A 20,191-nucleotide genomic window follows, 5' to 3' on the forward strand; every position below is an offset into this window, starting at 1 on the left:
AGCACAGTCCTAACCTTGGGAAGTGCATCTTTTGTACATAGTGTAAGTGGGAGACCATTCCACAAGGAAGGCCCCACTACACTAAACATTAACTTCCTAAATGTGCCCAAAGGCACCTCTCAGACAGAAGACAGTGTCAATAAATACAAAGTTCAGGAAGGAACATAAGAGATCAGGTGAGAAAGCAAGAAAGTAGGGGTGCTTGAGTGTAACACCTTCAATACCAACAGAAGAACTGTATATGTAATACAATTCTCCACTGGAAGCAAGTGCTCATTACGCAAAAACGGAGACATGTGAATCTCTCTCCGGCAGATGCCTCTCAACAGAATACAGTGCACTCCATTTAAGTGCATGTCGGATAAGCGCATGCTCTGTTTAACTGCATGCCGTACTTCGGTCCAGTTTGGCACCATCAATTTCTATGGGGACAAACTTTGGTTTAGCACACCACTGATAAGTGCAAGATTCGCTTATATGCATGGTTTAAGACCACTCCTCTGTAGGAAAGACTCTGCATAAGCGCACGCACGGAATATGGAAGCCGATTGGCACGTGACAAAGGGGTGGTAAATTTGAAATCTCGTTGGTTAAGTGCCTCAGGAAGAATAAGTGAAAGAACAATGTTAGAGTGTACACTGGAGTCGTTGTCATTGTTGTCGCACAACTGTAAGATTTTAACACTGGCTGAGATGTTCTTAAAAAATTAGAAAACAAAATCAAGCATCTATTGCTAAAGAATATGGTGTCAATCCCAGTCAAATTTCACGTATCTTGAAGCAGAAAGATCAGCTTCTGGAAGACTGGCAAAACAATACAAATCCACACAGGAAATGAAAATGGGCGGGAAAAGCTAAGGATGTAGAAGATGCTCTTCTTCGGTGGTTTTCTGAAGTCAGGAGCAGACAGTTTCCTGTCAGTGGTCCACTGCTTATGGAGAAAGTCTTGGACTAACTGAATTCAAAGCCATTGTTGGATGGTTGGAAAGATGGAAGGAAAGGAACAACATAAAATTCAAGAAACAGCATGGTGAAAAACAAGACGCTGATGACTTTGGTGGTGAAAATTGGGTTGTTTCCGTTCTTCCTACCATCTTGAACGAGTTTGCACCTCATTATATTTTCAATGCTGAAGAAAACGGTCTCTACTGGCGAGCGATTCCGATGGAACACTTGCATTCAAACAAGCTGAAACTACAGGAAGTAAAACGTCGAAGGACCGACTGACGATCCTCCTTTGCTGCAATATGGATGGGAGTGAGAAGTTGGAACCAGTGGTCATTGGAAAGAGCAAACAGCCCCGTTGCTTCAAGAATACTAAGCGACTTCCTGTGTCATATGAAGCTAACGCAAATTTATGGATGACTGGTGAAATTTGGAAGCAGTGGCTAAAGAAGTTAGACACTAGAATGCGGGCACAAAAGAGTCAGATTTTGTTGCTTTGTGATAATTGTGCTGCACACAGTGATGATGTCAGGCTGTCGTCTTCCTGCCACCAAACACTACCTCTCTGATCCAACCTATGGATCAGGGCATAATAGCCAATTTCAAACAACATTATCGGGCTCTTGTGCTACGTCATCTGATGAGCGTTATGGATGACCAGACTGGCAAGGATAAACGTGCTGTTGAACTAGCTCGTAATCTATCACTGTTGGATTCCCTTCATATGCAGAAAGAAGTCTGGAATCATGTTACACAGGCAACCATTGTGAACTGCTACAAGCGGGCAAGCTTTGTTAAGGATGTGGAGAGGGAAGAAACAGATGCAGCTGTGCAAACGTGTCAGATGAACAGGCTATTGACATCCCAGCCGGTGTTACTGATGAGGAGTTTCATCACTATGTAGCTGTTGATTACGATCTACAAACAGCTGACGACAGCACTGATGTCGAGATATGCTCCTACACACAGGCAATGGCTGATGATGAAACAGATGATGAAATGAGCAGCGAGGCACATGCTGATGAAATTCAACAACCTCCTGTCACTTTTGCAAGAGCGCTGGAGAGTCTTAACACCGTGTGGACCTATCTGGAGGCCACTGGATGTCAGTGCTATGACAGTTTTTACCATCTGGCAGACATAGTCTATGGAACTCACAGACACAAGAATGTACAGAGGACTATGACTGATTACTTCAAGTAAGCCTAACATCAGTTAACGGAGACTGTATAACGTCAGTTAACGGAGACTGTATACTGTACATATAATAAACAGTACTGTACATATGTTTATCAGATGTCAACATTCTTTGGGTCACAACGGTTAAGTGCACGCTCCGGTTAACTGCATGTATTTCTTTGGTTCCAGACCCTTGCACTTAAGCGGATTGCACTGTATTGCAATAATCAATTCAGGTTAAGTGCTGCCTGAAATGCTGAAAGCTCACAGATAAAACTTGTTCTGGCATTATTTCTGGTTATCCCTACCTTAGTGCTGTTGTTTTGGGCATCTCTCCCCCCCAATCCTTGTCTGTCCTTGTCACTGCATTTATATTTATTTTAAAAAAAAACTGTTTTATCTGCTCTGCTAATCTTGTGATCTGCTTGTTGTGTTTTCTAACTTGTTTATTGACTATTTTTATTTGATATCTGTTAATCTGAGTACTAGATTTAAAAACTGCTATAACTTTGTATTAGATCTTTTTTTCTTTTTCCTTAAAGTGTGCTCAGCCCTCCCCCTCCCTCACCTGGTTTTTCGTAGACAGCTTGTATAGCTTAGGTGTGGCTAAAACTTCTGCTTTGAGAGAGCTGAGGCCTGAAGTGCTGAAAGCTCATAGATAAGACTTGTTCTGGCATTATTTCTGGTTATCCCTACCTTAGAGCTGTGGGTTTGGGCATTTCTGGTGCATTTCTTAACCTTGTCTTCCCCTAATCCCAACCAGCTGTGTAGATAAGTGGCTTAATACAGCAAACACATTCCACAGGTTTTAAGTTTAAGCCCACCCTCCCTGCCCCTCAACCCACCCACCCCAAGATTGACACTTCCTAAATAGCTTTCCTAAATACACTACTTATCACAAATTAACTCCATCCAAATTACAACTGTTTCTGAAAAGTAAACCATTCATTATCACAGTATATCCCCAGCCTTATGCTCAGCATCAGGGGCCTTCCTGCTCTAGATAAAAAGGACCTCTGTAACATATCCATTAGTTGTTATTCTCATTATATATCACATAGGATACCAATTTACCTTCTCTTCCTTAAACTTGTTCATCAAGCTTCTCTCACTGTTAGCAGTAGCGTATTGGCAGGATAATCAAAACATCTTTGTTAATCAGCTATACCCATAGATCATTCCACCCACACAGTAAATCTTAACAGGTTCTCAGTTCTTACCCTAAAACTACACATTAACTACCTACCCCCTACATCCAATAGAATAGGAGTAGGAGAAAAAAAACAGGATTGGTAATTGTGTGACAGGCTACATATTTTATTATCACAACTACAACAGACCCTATATTTGGAACTATAGTAAAGAAAGAAAGAGCCCCTAAAACTTCTACCACTGCTTCTACCACTCTCAAGACCAAACCCTTGGACCAAGACAAGATTCTGGTTTCATGTGATAAATGTACATACATTAAGTCCCTCGTGAAGAAGTACAAGAACTAAGAGAAGAAGTGGCAAGACTAAGAAACATTGAGGACTTCCAGCAAAGGGAGAGCAGACCTTGAGTAGACAGAGCACAGTATAGAAATAGGTCACCAAGACCCACAAGATCAATCCTCCAACTCCACCTTCTATTCAACTAAAGAATTGGTTCACAGCCCTGGGGGTAGAAGAGCTAGAAACATCTAAAACACAAAAGGAAACAATGTGCCAGAGCTGGTGGTTGGGAGGCGGGGCTGGTGGTTGGGAGGCGGGGATAGTGCTGGGCAGACTTATACATTCTGTGCCCTGAAGAGCACAGGTACAAATCAAAGTAGGGTATATACAAAAAGTAGCACACATGAGTTGTCTTGTTGGGCAGACTGGATGGACCGTGCAGGTCTTTTTTCTGCCGTCATCTACTATGTTACTATGACCAAAAATGCCATCACAGCCGGACAATTGGCCCAGAAAAAGTTAAAGGTAGTGGTGGTTGGAGATTCACTTCTCAGGGGTACCGAAGCATCCATCTGCTGGCCAGATATGTTGTCCAAAGAGGTGTGCTGTCTGCCTGGTGCTAAAATTCACAATATTGTGGAAAGATTGCCTAGACTCATCAAGCCTACGGACCATGCTCATCCATATTGGCACAAATAATACAGCTAAATATCCTACTGAACATATCATACGAGACTTTGTGGCTTTGGGTCAGAGGGTGAAGCATCTAGGTGCACAGGCGGTGTTCTCATCGATCCTCCCTGTCAAAGATAAAGGTCGAATGAGAGAAGCTCGCATCTTGGAGATAAATGCGTGGCTGCATGGTTGGTGACAATGAGAGGGCTTTGGTTTCGTAGACCATGGGATGATTTTCCAAGAGGTACTGAGTGGTGATGGTGTCCATCTGTCAATGAAGGGAAGGAGTGTCTTCAGCAACAATCTGGATAAAGTACTAAAGAGGGCTTTAAACTAAAATTGATGGGGATGGGTATAAAAGGCCATGAAGCCATAATTAACCCCAAGGAAGGTAGGGCATCTAATGCCTCTATAGAAGAGAATAAAAAGGGTAAAATCTGGAGAGCCTTATATATCGTAGTATGGGAAACAAACTTCTAGAACTTGAGGCTATAATGATGGAAGCGGACTTGGATTTAGTGGCAGTCACAGAGACGTGGTTCACGGAGAACCATGACTGGGATGTTGCTATACCTGGCTATAATTTATTCAGGAAGGACAGAATAGGAAAAAAGGTGGAGGTGTGGCGTTATATGCTAAGAATGATATCCAAGTGACAGAACTTCAGGACATGTGGGGTATGGAAGAAGCGCTGTAGGTTAAACTGGAAAGAGGGAAAGGAAAATGTATCTATATCGGAGTGATATACAGACCACCCTCACAGTTGGAGGAAATGGACAAGGACTTAATTGAAGACATCTGCAAGATTATTTTTAATTTTTTTTTTATTTTGCTCACACCTTTTTCAGGAGTAGCTAGGAAAGGGGAAGTATAGCTAGGAAAGGAAAGATAGCTAGGAAAGGGGAAGTACTACTGATAGGTGACTTCAATATGCCGGATGTTGATTGGGGTGTCCCAGATGTGGGGTCATCTAGAAGCAAAGAGATCTTAGATTCCCTACAGGAAGAACTGTTCCAGCAGTGGGTAATGGAACCAACGTGGGATGGAGCTGGTGCTTACGAATGGAGAGTACGTTTCTGACGTCAAGGTTGCAGACCATTTGGCATCTAGTGATCATCGTATGGTATGGTTCAATATTAAAATAGAAGAGAGGGCTCATTCGAGATTGAAGGTCCTGGATTTCAAAGGAACTAACTTTGCCAAGATGGGGGGATTTCTCAAGGAACAGTTAGCGGGATGGGAACAGCTGAAGGATGTAGAACAGCAATGGACAAGACTGAAAGGAGCTATATTAAAGGCAACTATCCTTTATGTTAGAAAATTACATAAAAGTAAGAGGAAAAGAAGGCCTTTCTGGTACTCAAATGTAGTAGCTGAAAAGATAAGGGTAAGGAGGCTAGCCTTTGCACATTATAAGACAACTCAGAAAGATGAAGACAGAAGAGAAAACATAAATAAGCAAAGAGAAGCTGGAAAAGCTATCAGGAAAGCGAAGCGGCAAATGGAGGAAAAGATAGCTAATACAGTAAAATTGGGGGAATAAGACCTTTTTCAGATATGTAAGTGACAAGAGGAAGTGCCATAATAGCATTGTGAGGCTCAAAGCTGAGGGAGAGAAATATGTGGAAGATGATAAAGATAAAGCTGAACTGCTTAACAATTATTTTAGCTCTGTGTTCACGAATGAAAGACCAGGGGTAGGGCTGCAGAAAACAAAGGCTAAAGGGGATGGATGTTTGGTAGACCAAGACCCGTTTTCGGAGGACTGTGTTCATGAGGAGCATGCCACACTAAAAGTAGACAGAGCGATGGGGGCCTGATGGGATACACCCGAGGGTGCTTAAGGAACTCGGAGAAGTTCTGTCGGCTCCGCTGATGGACCTCTTCCTTAGAAACTGGAGTGGTCCCGATGGATTGGAGAAGGGAGGATGTGGTTCCTTTGCACAAGAGTGGAAGTAAGGAGGAGGTTGAGAATTACAGACCTGTCAGTCTGACCTCGGTGGTGAGTAAGCTAATGGAAACGCTTCTAAAGAGGAGGATTGTGAGATTTCTTGAACTAAATGGAATGCGGGACACGAGGCAGCATGGCTTCACTAGTGGCAGGTCGTGTCAGACGAATCTGACTGTTTTCTTTACTGGGTGACCAAACAGTTGGATGTGGGAGGGGCGCTTGATGTGGTATACTTGGATTTCAGCAAAGCCTTTGACACGGTTCCTCTCAGGCGACTGATAAATAAATTGAGTGCCCTCGGTATGGGACCTAGAGTAACTGATTGGATTAAAAATTGGTTGAATGGTAGGAGACAGAGGGTAGTGATAAATGGAGCTTGCACTGAAGAAAAGGATGTCGCCAGTGGAGTACCGCAGGGATCGGTCCTAGGGCCGGCTCTTTTTAACATCTTTGTGAGAGATATTGCGGAAGGGCTGTCTGGTAAGGTTTGTCTCTTTGCGGATAATACTAAACTCTGCAACAGGGTGGACACCCTGGAGGGTGTGAATGACATGAGGAAGGACCTAGTGAAGCTGGAGGAATGGACCGATATTTGGCAACTAAGGTTTAATCCCAAAAAATGCAGGGTCATGCACTTGGGTTGCAAAAATCCGAGGGAACGGTACAGTATAGGGGGTGAATTCCTTCAGTGTACGAAGGAAGAGTGGGACATGGGGGTGATTGTGTCTAATGACCTTAAAGCTTCCAAACAGGTAGAAAAAGCGACGGTCAAAGCCAGAAGGATGCTTGGGTGCATAAAGAGAGGCATGACCAGCAGGAAAAAGTCTCTAGTGAGGCCCCATTTGGAGTACTGCTTGCAGTTCTGGAGACCGCACCTACGGAAAGATATAAACAGGATGGAGTCGGTCCAGAGGGTGGCTACGAAATTAGTAAGCAGTCTTGACTGCAAAAAATATAGGGACAGGCTTATGAACCTCAACATGTATACGCTGGAAGAGAGGAGGGAGAGAGGAGACATGATAGAAACGTTTAAATATCTCAAAGGCATTTATGTACAGGCAGAGAGACTTTTTTCAAAAGAAAGAGTGCTGTGGAATGAGGGGGCATATGACAAAGTTAAGAGGGAATAGGCTTAGGAGTAACCTAAGGAAGTACTATTTCACAGAAAGGGTGGTGGAGGCGTGGAATGGCCTCCCGGTGGAGGTGGTGGAGTCTAGGACTGTTCCAGAATTTAAAAAGGCATGGGATAAGCATGTGGGATCACTTAGGAGCAGGAAGAATTAGGGGTTACAGAGGATGGGCAGACTGGATGGGTCATATGGCCTTTATCTGCCATCATGTTTCTATGTTTCTAGGTTATGAGAAACATATGAAGACGAATGCAGAGCTTTACAAATCTAATGCACTTCAACTGAAAGAAGCATTGGATGCCGTCCCCAAAACACCAGGATAGAGCTCATTGTGAAAATGGGTGCTACAACTGGACAAGAGAGGTCAAGAGGAATAGCAAAATTAACCACAAAAGTGGCATGGTAACCTACACTTCTTTTTGTTCTAAAGTGTGCACTCAGGGTGTGTTTGAAGGAGTGCACCAAGGCGCATGACCTGCCCCTTATGCATGCTCTTTCTACGCACATATGTGATGTACTCTGTGTGGCATGTACTGCAAAGGGCTAGTCAATTTTATACTCTTCTAGGGGGAGAAACTTCACCTTCTGAGTTCCAGGAGTGGACGGGGCTGACAGTCATGGTCACGGCCAGCTAGCTTGAAGGGAGACTTCCCACATCGTTTGGCAATGTTAACTAGGGGCTTGAAGAGGAAATATCATAAAGTCCATTTGCCAAAAGGTGTTAGAGAAGATTTGGAATTGTGGAAGTTTTTTTGTCACAGTTTAATGGTGTCCATGTTTGGCCTTAGCCACCTTTGTCCAATAATGACTTACAGTTATTTACTGATGCTGCTAGAAGTCATGGGTTTGATATATATTAACAAGGTTTGTGGTGTGCTCAGGAATGGCCTAGATGATGTATAGAGATGATTTATGTGTGAATATGGCTTTCCTGGAGCTTTTTCCTGTTTGGGTTGCTTTAATTTTATGGGATGAGCATTTGTCTGATCATAGAGTGATACTGCATTCTGATAATATAGCTGTGGTGTAGGCCTTGAATAAGCAGAATACTCACTGTCCATATTTGGTTGCATTGCTGTGGTTAGTGGTTTTAAGATGTTTGCAATTAAGTGTAACTTTAGAAGCTAGACATGTCCCAGGTATTTATAATGGAATGGCTGACATTCTCTCTCTGTCTTGCTTTCAGTGGTGTCTCCTGGAGTGGACAGTGTGCATGCAGAAATGTCAGAAGATCTGTGGTGGAATTTCCAGGAACCTTCATTCACCTCTTGGAAAAACCTTTAGCACTTTCTGCTTGAAAAGCTTATTCAGCAGGCTGGAGGCAATTTCAGGATTTTGAACCATACGATTTCTTTCCCTATACAGAATCAGTTGGTGGTGAATTTTATTCTTTTGGGAAAAAGTAATAATTGGTCTTATGGCTTGATGGCTCAGTCTTTAGCTGGGTTGGCCTTTTTCTTGAAATTATGGGGCCATTGTGATCCTAATACTTCATTTTTAGTGTGCATATTAATGAGTGGGTATGCTAAGGAGGCGGCCATGATGTCAGTACAGGTGTGTCTTTCTATTTTGCATGTCAATTTATTGACTTTATTGACTGTTTTATCTTCTATTTTTTCTTCTCATTTTGAGGTTCTCCTTTTTCAGTTGGCCTTTGCTGTTGCATTTTTTTGGTGCACTAAGAGTGAGTGAGTTAATAGTGCAAAAGGAGAAACAAGTTTGCTGTTAAAGGATGTCATATTAAAGGAAGATAAGTTATATTTATATATCTCAAGATGTTCTAAAACTGATCAAAAAGGGTGTGATGTTTGGTTATCTCTGTATAAGTCAGTTATATTGGTATCTTGTCCTGTTCAGTTGACAATGGTATTATATGCAAGAGCGATATGAGGATGGTTTATTTTGGTTAATTCACAAGGACAGCAGTCCTCTGACACATTTTCAGTTTGCAGTGGTTTTAAAGTCAGCTTTGAAGTTTGCTGGTTTGGATCCATCTCTTTTTGAGTCCCATTCTTTTAGAATTGGGGCAACTTCTTATGCAGCTACTCAAGGTGGATTACCAGATTTAATTTGCCTTGTTGGGCAGTGGGCTTCTAATAGGTATTTGGGTTATGTTAGAGAGGTGAATGGTAATTAATAATAAGTTTGATTCTTTTGCTGTTTCTTACTATTTTCTTCTATTTGTATTATTACAGTATATGTCTGCATATGGCTCTGGGGTCATTGTTATATATTTTGGGCTGCTAAGCATTCTGAAGAATCAAGTTAGGGAAAGAATCTTGGTTTGTCAGGTTATGTCATTAGCATCCATTGGTTGGGACTTCGTGGGATGTGATGAGACCAGTTGCTTCCTACTTTATTTGAAGCTCAATGCTATTCTTATCCTGATTTGTTATTAATTCATTTAGGTGGGAATGATCTCCTGTTATGTGCAGAGTGTGGATTTAATTAAATTAAATCAAATCAATGCAACAGATTTTGCTTATTTTAGCATATCAGTTTCCTTGCACTCGCTTGGAATGGTGTCAGACTATTCCTCAATTAGTTTGGAGGGATGCTAAGTGAGTGAAAAGTACTGAGCATTTGCGTAAGTGAGTAAATGAGGAAATTTCACAATTTATGAGGTTTTGGGGTGGTAAGGTACTCACACATAACTTGTTAACAATTGACTGCCCAGGACTTTATCATCCAGATGGCATGTGTTTATCTCACATTGGTTTAGATATATTTTTGAGTTCTATACAGGATTTGTTAGAGGCCAATTTTAAAATTCCCTTGGCCGCAGCTGTAGAACCGAGTTGGGGGGGGGGGGTGGTAACAAGCTCTAGACTGTCACCACTTTGTGGGAAATTAATAGAGAATTCAGTCAGCCTTCATTTAATTTAATAATAACAAGACATCTCATGTATTAGTGGAGTTCTGCTTGTGTGCAAAACCGCCATAAGCAGAGGTGAGGCGGCAGGTCTCACTGTATAACTGGTGTGAATAAATACGCATTTCATGAATTAACTATTGGCAGCTAGGTTGGCACTGACTGGTTGTAAAAGAGGAATAAAATGTAAGGTTGTATTTAATTAAACTGCAATCTACGTGAATGTCTGCTTTTTGTTGTTTGTTTGTTTTTAATAGATTCCAATTAGTATTTAATAACACTGCATCCAAGAACTTTTTCCACCTAAATACATTGTCATAATGTTACGTATGTTTGTTATGTGTAAATAAGTGTAAATGCTTTGCATGTGCCAATGTTAGGAGGGCTCAGAGAATTAATTCTGGGCCATATAACATTTGCTTTGGGGCAGTAGCATTAAAATGAATCATTTTTCTGGGATGGCAGGATGTTATTTGGGGAGAAGATACAGTGAAGGGGGTGTTGAGGAGATTGTTGGGCTTTACAAATTAAACTGGAAAAAGGCAAATGTAAGCTGATAAGAAAATATTTTTATACAACATATTTAAAGTTAATTTGATGCTGAATTAAATTTAAATTAAAAAAAATCAATGTAGATTTGTTTGAGAAGGGGTTTAATTGATTCTATAGAAGGCAGCTGAATGGTCTTGAGCCAGGGATTTTGATTGGTTAAGTTAGGTCAGGAAGGGTGGAGGGAAGAGAGAGGACAGCATTCTGTGGTTTTGTTGGCGTTCTTTTGTGAGGAAAATTGGGAGGAAAAAGTGAAGTTCGGAGCTCCAGAAAGAAATTTAACAAGAGTAAATTTAATCCCACCCATTCCCTCTCTGAATGGAAAAGGTGGTTTTGATTGTGTGGAGGTGTATAATTTTATTAATGAGATTTTAGTTGTGCCTAGGGTGATTTGTAGTAAGATTAGAAAGTCACAGTCTTCATTTAATTTGATGATGACAAGAAATCTCTTGAATTAGTGAAGATCTATTTGTGTGCGAAACCATCATAAGCGGAGGTGAGGCCTTGATGACACCACAGGTCTCACTTTATAATTGGTGTGAGTAAATACTCATTTCATGAATTAAACATTGGCAGCAAGGTCGGCACCGACTGATTTTAAAATAGGAATAAAATTGAAGGCTGTATTTAATTAAACTGTAATTGAAGTAAATTTCTGTTTTTTATAGATTCAAATTAGTATTTAATAAATCTGTGGCCAAGGAAGTTTTCCACCTAAATACATTTTCAGAATTTTATGTATGTTATGAGTAAGTGCAAATGCTTTACAAGTGCCAATATTATGCTTGTAAATGTACTAGATTCTATTATTAAGAATACAATAGACGCTAATGTTAAGAATACTTTTTACTTTATATTTAAAAAGTAGTTTAAGAGGCTGTACTTTATTACTTTTACTTGAGATTCTTTTTATAAGACTTTCTACTTTTATTTCACTGGTTTTGAAGCCAGTACTTTTATTTTACTTAACTTCTTTTAAAAAGTAACAACCCCATCTCTGATGAGCTGTCATTGTGCTTTTTTCTGTAATGATTTGTGTTATGAAGATTGATACATGTTCTTGATTTTTGGCTTGCTTCTCTGATGTAGCATCTCTCTTCACATTTTTTACATTGGATCATATAGATAATGCATTCATAATGAAGAATGAATGTGAGCCTTTTATTTTGAAAATCTTTCAGGGCAATTTCTCCAAATGAGTTAGTTTTGCGCATACCATGACAGGAATAAACCTCACTCTTAAACCAAGGCATGTGGAATATAATCTCAGTCTCTCAAATGTATTGCTACTGTGGTAGCTGTAGGATCCTATGATATGTGCTGGCATAACTTGTACTGGCAGCTGTTAGCATGGCTTTATAAAAGAGGGGTGGGAGTTGGGTGCCTATATCGACCCTTTTGAAGGGCATGGGGTGGGATAGGATAATTTTTTAAGAGGCTCTTTTACTAAGCCGTGTAAGCATCTGCGTGCTCGACATGCAGCAAAATGGAGTTACCGCCCGGCTACCATGTGGCTCATGCTGTAATTTCATTTTTGGCACGCATCAAACACGTGAATCTGAAAAATAATTTTTATTTTCAGATGCACTTATTGGACGTGCGCCAAGTGGCATTCGATATGTATAGGTCATTACCGCCCGGTTACCGTGTGAGTCTTTACCGCTAGGTCAATGGCTGGTGGTAAGGTCACAGACCTAAACTGGACATGCAGCAATTTTGATTTTGCCGCACTTCCATTTTCAGCATAAATTTTAAAAAGGCCTTTTTTACAGACGCACAGAAAAATGGATTGGCGCGCCCAAAACCCGCACCTACACTACCGCAAGACATTTTTCAGCGCACCTTAGTAAAAGTACCTCTAAATGTGGCTTATATGGAGGTGGCCAAAGTATGCCTATTCTATAAAGGAGAGTAGGAAACTACTTTTCTGTATAGATACTAGCATAACCACATATATATGTGCCTAGAGTTTAAGCATGAGCACTTAGCCAAGCCTAACTTTAAGCACGGCTTATAGAATAGCGTTTAAGTGTTTTTTTTCAGCTCTAATTTTTTAGATGTCATGTATACAATTCACCCCTTCATGTCTATATTTAAGTTCCTCTGAGGCACACATACATTTTTCACAAAGTTTTCATTTTGGCCAGGTCGTGAAATGAGTAGTCAAGGAAGACATTTGTGCTTAGCCTTTCAGTATTTTATTTGGGGGTCCTTTTTACTAAGGTAAGCCGAAAAATGGCCTGCGCTGTTGTAGGCGAATGTATTGGATGCGCGAAGGTCCATTTTTCAGTGCGCTTGAAAAATAAAGGCCTTTTTTTGGGGGGGGGGACGAAAATGGGATGTGCGGCAAAATAAAAATTGGCACACGTCCATTTTGGGCCTGAGACCTTACCGCCACCCATTGACTTAGCGGTAAGGTCTCACCCATTAACCGGGCGGTAATCGTCAGCAATACACTGCTGATTATCTCCTGGTTAGTGCCACACAGTAGAAAATAAGAAATATTTTTGGATACACATAAAAAATAGAATTACCGCCCGGGGCTCATGTAGCCGGACGATAGTTCCAAATTGATGCGCTAGGCACCTACACATCTTAATAAAGGACCCCTTGATGTTTAAACATCACAAATGTGCTATTCTGGGCTTTGTTCCTTAATTGATAGCATTTATACACGTGCCTCCGATATTCAGCCTGTGGCGGTCAGTATTATTTTTAAAGGCCAGACGCTACAGGCAAAAATGTCCAGGTATTCAACTGCAGTGCCTGAATAGTGGCTGCCACTGACTACCTGGATATGGTGGTGAATGCCCAGCACTATCTGAGCAAAGATGATATTTAGCTGCCATGCAGATAGCTTATCCAGATACACTTAGGACAAATGTGTTTGTCTGAGTTATCCAGCTAATAATCTGGGTAGTCATCATACACTTTAAAATCCGGACTCCACTCCCAGGATCACCACAGCACTATGTGGATAGTGTTAAAGTGGTCTGTAAAGATATTCAGTGGTATTATCTGGAAAGTGCTGCAATATCATTTTCAGTGGCATTTTTCCAAGTAGCCCATGGTCACAAGGAGCATCAATAGGATTTGAACACTTGTCTTTCTCACTCTCAGTTTTCGATTCCAAACGCTAGACTCCTCAATGATTTAGTTTCCTAGAACTCCAGAAAGGAAGAAAATCCTCAGGGGTCCTTTTACTAAGGTACACTGAAAAATGGCCTGCGATAGTGTAGGCGCGTATTTTGACCGCACGCAGGATTTGTCAGCACACCTGTAAAAAATACCTTTTTGGGGTGCCGAAAATGGACGTGCAGCAAAATGAAAATTGGGCGGGCATCCATTTTGGGTCTGAGACCTTACCGCCAGCCATTCACTTAGTGGTAAGGTCTCATGCGTTAACCAGGCGGTAATGGTCAATGCAAGTTCAAATGCCGATTACCACCTGCGTGGCAGAAAATAAAAATATGTTCTAGCAAGCGTAGTGGACGCGCCTAAAAATGAAATTACCACCCGGGCCACTCAGTATCCGGGCGGTAACTCGGAATTGATGTGCATTGGACCCGCATAGGCGCTTACACTGCTTAGTAAAAGGACCCCTCAGTGTGTATGTTTGTAGGGTGGGGGAGGGGAGGAGGTGGGGAACTGGGAAAGTAAACAAGGTTTTGATACTTTCACCTGAAAATATGCTAGCCAATATGCTAGCACGATCACCAGTTTAAATTAAATGCTGGCTATGATGTTTAATTTAATACGTGTACTCAGTGCAGCTATCTATATAGGTAACAGTACAGAATATAGGTATAGTCCTCCATTAAAATGGGAATTACTAAGTGTGAATATGACAGAACTCTTCAGAGTCTTTGAGGGGAGGGTTCTGGAGCTGTGGGTGGAAGAAGATCCAGCCCAAGTGGGAGGGTTCCTGGGTAAGTTGCAGAGAGGAATGTTTTAGGTTGATGACTAGCGGATTGAGAGGAGTTAGGAGGTAATAAAGGTTAGTGATGGGGAGTGCATGAGGTCTTTGGTTGATTGTACCCCTGCCGAGACCCTTGGAGAAGAGGCGGAGTCCTGGATGGATTCAAGAAACTGAGGCTGACCAGCGAGGTGGTTTCTGCTAATTCCAGCATTAACCGTGAGAAGGAGGCATGCTCCAGATGGGAAATAGAGGATCCCAGCCTGGGAGCAGGAGCAGTGAAGAGCTGTTTGGTGTCAAATGTGGTAGCCAGGAGAGAGAGACTCCTTTGGAGGAGAGGAGGTGGACAGGCAGGGAGGTCTGATTCGCAGGAAGATCTGCTTGCTGCACAAGTGCTGCAGGCACAGTCTTAGATTGTTTCACCCAGAAGGGATGGGTATAGACAAGAGAAGCTATAAATATGTATAATCTGTAGGATTATAAATTGCCTTTAAGAAGATACACCATATCCCTAAATTGCTTTGGATTGTAATTTGCATCTACCATCAAGTTGGATTACAAATTGACTATTTTGTTGAAAGACGAATTGAATTGCCTGTTGCAGAATTGTTCCAGTAAAGTTTGGTTAATTTTGCCTAATTCTCTGGTCTGAAGTTTTTCTTGAGTGAGAGTGAAATCCATTTACTCACAGACTAGTAAAGTGAAAAAAAAGAGATCATAGAGCGAAAGAGAAATAAAGCCCCAGCTCATAACCCTATGGCCTACCAAATTTTTATCCGGCCCTGGCCTGACCCAGCTCAGTGTGTGTGACTAGAAAAGCTGCAGTGTTTTTGGATATTTTGGAGATTTCTTTATGGCCCTGGTCTTGGAGGTGCCCCTGACCTGTGACAAGCTAGCTGGTGCCCAGACTGATGAGACCAGGGTTACATATGAATAGTGTGGTGAATGTGTGTGGTGAACACAATAGAACTATACATCTCATTTAGGTCTGCTATTCAGAACATAAAATCTATAACATGTCAGGAATCACCAGGGCCAGATACTTGCACATTTAGGCCATAAACTGTAGCATTTAACACCCCCTCCCAATTAAGTAGGAAGTACATTTTAGGTGTAATAGTTTCCTATAATAGTGAAGCATGAGGCCCAAAGCAGTAGCTTGTCTTCATTATATGTAAATCCAGTCCTGTGAATCACTCTTGTATTGATTTAATAAATCATATCCATATGTGAAGTTTTCTTTAGAACCAGTGAAGGATCTCCTTGAAATTTCTGCTACAGAGCAATATATGCTCAGTAACCTGTATGTAATACAGTGGCGTAGCCAAGGGTGGGCTTGGGTGGTTTGAGCTCATGCCCACCAGTAGCAGCACACCTATGATGTGGCCAGCAGAGATTCCCAAGTCGAAAACTCCCAACAACTGTCCCTCCTGCATACCTTATAAATAGCAGATCTTCACCTGCAGGAAGCAGCGACTGATACATACTGCTTACAACGGCCCCACAGCCTTCCCTCTGACGTATTCCCGCCTATTCGGAAACAGGAAGCTGCATCAGTGGGAAGGATGTGGGGCCTACATGAGTAGTGTGTATTAGTTGCTCCTCACTGAAAATCTGAAATTTAAAAGGTGTGCAGGAGACATAGGAGCCAACTTTTCAGAATTATTGGGGGTGCTAAGCTCAGTGGAAATAACCTCTTCCTGGACATAGAAGGAATTTTCTCAATAATGGGGGTGCTCAAGCACCCACAGCACCCACAGAGTCGGCTCCTATGGCAGGAGAGCAGGGATATTTGAGAGACCATATGGCATGCAGGCGAGAGGAGAGACCAAATCACCTATGGGATGGGGTGGGGTTTTTCTGCCCACTCATCTTGGGCCCCGGCCCACCCAAATTTGGGTGTCTGGCTACACCCCTGATGTAATATAAAAACTGCTTTGATTCTACCACCAAAAAGTGACATAAACCAGAAACTAATAAACATAAAATAATAATAAACAAACACACACACACAAAATCAATGGTTACCTTCAGCTGCTGCAATTTTTTCATGTTTTTCTTTTTTCTCTGGTTTTTCTTTTCTTTCATGTTTGTCTTGGTGACTTACTGTAAATAGATAAATTCACATGTACAGTTATTGCATTTCCAACCTCCCCTCCGTCAAAAGTTGAACTTTGAATGCGAACTGAGAGCAAATCACAACAAAATGTATTTATGTACATTTTCTTCACAACTGTCAAGTTAACAGAAAGCAAAACTGAAAGACATTTGTTCACCCTTGCATTTGTGAAGTATTTATCAGTGGTGCAAGGTGTGAGATGTGGGGGTCAGCTGAAGATTACCTTCAGCTTTGTTGGTTAAAGAGTATAAAAGAGGCTCAGATAGCCCCAGAAGGTGTAAACCTTTAATTTGGACACCGCTGATGAATGCCCCCCTCCACCTCTTTTTTTTTAAATTTCACATTATATCATGGATTTTGCTCACACCTTTTTCAGTAGTAGCTGAAGTTATAAGTTATAGTCAGATATACTAGGGGGCCCTTTTACTAAGCCGCATAAGCTTCTACGCATGCCCAACGCATGCCAAAATGGAGTTACCGCATGGCTACTGTGTGGCTCTTGCAGTAATTTCATTTTTGGCACACGTCCAATACACGCTTACGAAAAATAATTTTTATTTTCGGACATGCGTATTGGACACATGTCATGTGGCATTTGATGAGCATAGGTCTTTACCGCCCAGTTACCACGTGAGTCTGGTGGTAAGGTCTCAGACCCAAAATGGACATGTTGCTATTTTGATTTTGCTGCACGTTCATTTTTGGCAAAAATTTAAAAAAGGCCTCTTTTACAGGCACGCTGAAAAATGGATCGGCGCGCACCCAAAACCCACGCCTACACTACCGCAAGCCATTTTTCAGCGCACCTTTGTAAAAGGACACGTAGGTATTTTCCTGTCCCTGAAAGCCTCACAACCTAATTTTGTACCTGTGGTAACAGAGGATTAAGTGTCTTGCCCAAAATCACAAGGATCCTCAGTGGGATTTCAACCAGGCTCCCCTGGATGTCAAACCTGGCTCTTTAACCGCTAGGCTACTCCTCCACATTGCACATATGTGTACTACCTTAGCACATATCCCTGGATTCTATAAATGGTGCTCAAATTTGGGCATCCAGAATTACGTGTGATCCTGAGATCTGTGGGCAAAGAAATTAGTTAATGACCCATTATCAATAATTGGTTGTTAACAATGAAATATTGATGTTAATTAACTCCAATTTGGATTTGCACGTGGATCTGGCTATGCTCAATTCTTTAAGGACAGACATACCAAGTCACATGCATTTGGCATGTGACACATGGCATCGAGGCCCATTCTTCAGCTCACATACTAAAGCCCCTCCTCTCATGCATTGGGGAAAGCCCCGAGTCCCCAGACCTACTCAAATGATTTGGGTAGGCCCAGAACTCAGGGCTTTGACCAATTCATGGGGAGAGGGCTTTGGTGTGTGGTTGGACAGCAGTGATCCCCCAATTACCGCTGGGTAACCCCCTGCAGAAATATTTTTTTAATATATTTCCGCTAGCACCGGAACTGTAGTGCACTGGGGATGGAACTACCACCAGCACCTACGTTGAAGAGTGCTGTAATAGTATAAGCTGATATTAACAAGAATTATGTGAAGAGTGTTGGGTAGTATGAGCTGATATTCAGCAGAATTAAGTGAAGAGTGCTATGGTAGTACATACTGATATTTAGAAAATTAAGGGGTCATTTTACTAAGCTGCGTAAGCCCCTATGCATGCCCAATGTGCGTCTATTTCGAGTGACCACCCAGATACCACGTGGCCCAGGTGGTAATTTCATTTTTTACACGCGTGCACGACGCACGTCGGAGAATATATTTTATTTTCCATCACGCGGCAAAATCTGGGCAGTAATCAGCATTGTACAAACATTGAATATTACCACCTGGCTAACGCATAAGTCCTTACCACTAAGTGAATGGGTAGTGATAAGATCTTAGACCCAAAACGGACGCGCGCCAATTTTGATTTTGCTGCACGTCCATTTTTGGCAAAATAAAAAAAAAGGCTTTCTTTACAGGCACGCTGAAAAATGGATCTACGCGTGTCCAAAACACACGCTTACACTAGTGCAGCCCATTTTTCAGTGCACCTTAGTAAAAGGACCCCTAAGTTAAGAGTGCAGTGGTAGTACAATCTGAAATTCAGTAAGACTCTCTGGGTAAATGCTGATAAATATCAGTGACTGGGATGGTCAGTCAGACTGATTTAACTGGGTGGGAGCTTTTTCTGCCCAGTTAAATCACTCTTGAACATTGGCCAGCTACTGAATAGGTTCATATTTGGGTTTACATTTAGAAATTACTTTTTAAGTTTGTTCTCTAAAACGAAGCATCATTTCCCAGACACACTGGCAGTTTTTAATTTGTCCTGTGGTGTCTGGTGTTTCAGAGAGCCATGGTCCATACCTCTGAGCTACAGTACTGTTTACCAAGTTGGTCCTGGAGCTACAGCTACACCTATCTAGTCTTGTTCACAGGATAACCACATTGTGAATATTGATGTGGTAGATTTGCATGCATTAAGTGTGCACTATATATTCCTTGTAAGTTATTATAATTACTGTTGCTGTTACCTCCACTCTTCCTGCTGGCAGTGGCAGAAGACAGCAACAGCAGTGACAGACCCAGATGGTAGCAGGGAAGCAATGATTGAGATCAAGCAACTAGCAAAATTTGCCACTGGAACCAGCTGCTTGCACTGTCTATTCCTAAATTTGTGACTGGTGATAGCACACATAAAATATATGTTTTTTTTTTCCTGCCTCACTTTTTATGCAGTGCCTTGTAAAGTTTCTCACAAAAGATAGCAAGGATATCAATATGGGAGATTTAGTTTAACAAAATTTCAGCTTTATGATTTCTATGAGTTGCAATTTGATTTAGCAGTATTTAAGGGTTGATTTTTAACATCTCCTGTTGCCCATGAATTGGGTCTTAGCACTGAGGTAATCCTGTAATGTAAATGAGCCTCAATAATCCATGTGGAAAGAAATGAAAATATTGCACAATAGAATATAAAGAGCCAAGCCAACGAAACTGTATCTTATGAGTATCTGTTAATATCTTTGTTTTTTCTAATGAACCAATCTAAAACAGCTTTCTTTACACATGTAATAGGGGGGGGTGGGAAGAGGACTATGTGAATAGTGTATCTTCTGAGAAAAAAAATAGGGAAATATATCTCTACTCAATTGGACTGTTTCTAAGCCATGAGACTGCAAATAGTGCAGCACATTTGTATCTATACAGGCCATAGTTCTTCAACAATCAGAGATGTTGCAAAAAATATATATTAAATCACATTTAAAAAATCATCTGCACACAATTGGAAGATAGGACGTTCTGGAGAAAATCATTCTATATGGTCACCAGGAGTCAGCTTTGACTTCTTGGAAATTAATCAATCAAACAAACAGGATAAGATAAGTTAAACAAATGTGTTCTAAACTTTT

General features: G+C 41.4%; 1 protein-coding gene across 1 annotated transcript in view; it reads right to left on the reverse strand.

The window, feature by feature from the left end:
* LOC115464763 (triadin-like) overlaps positions 1–20,191 on the reverse strand; it is a 183,520-nt gene that overhangs the window by 15,136 nt on the left and 148,193 nt on the right. The window contains exon 9 of the mRNA XM_030195116.1: positions 16,678–16,755. Coding sequence (XP_030050976.1) covers positions 16,678–16,755 — 78 coding nt within the window. The remainder of the gene's footprint in view (positions 1–16,677; positions 16,756–20,191) is intronic.

This window comes from Microcaecilia unicolor, chromosome 3 (assembly GCF_901765095.1).
Source record: "Microcaecilia unicolor chromosome 3, aMicUni1.1, whole genome shotgun sequence".
Taxonomy (NCBI): Eukaryota; Metazoa; Chordata; class Amphibia; order Gymnophiona; family Siphonopidae; genus Microcaecilia; species Microcaecilia unicolor.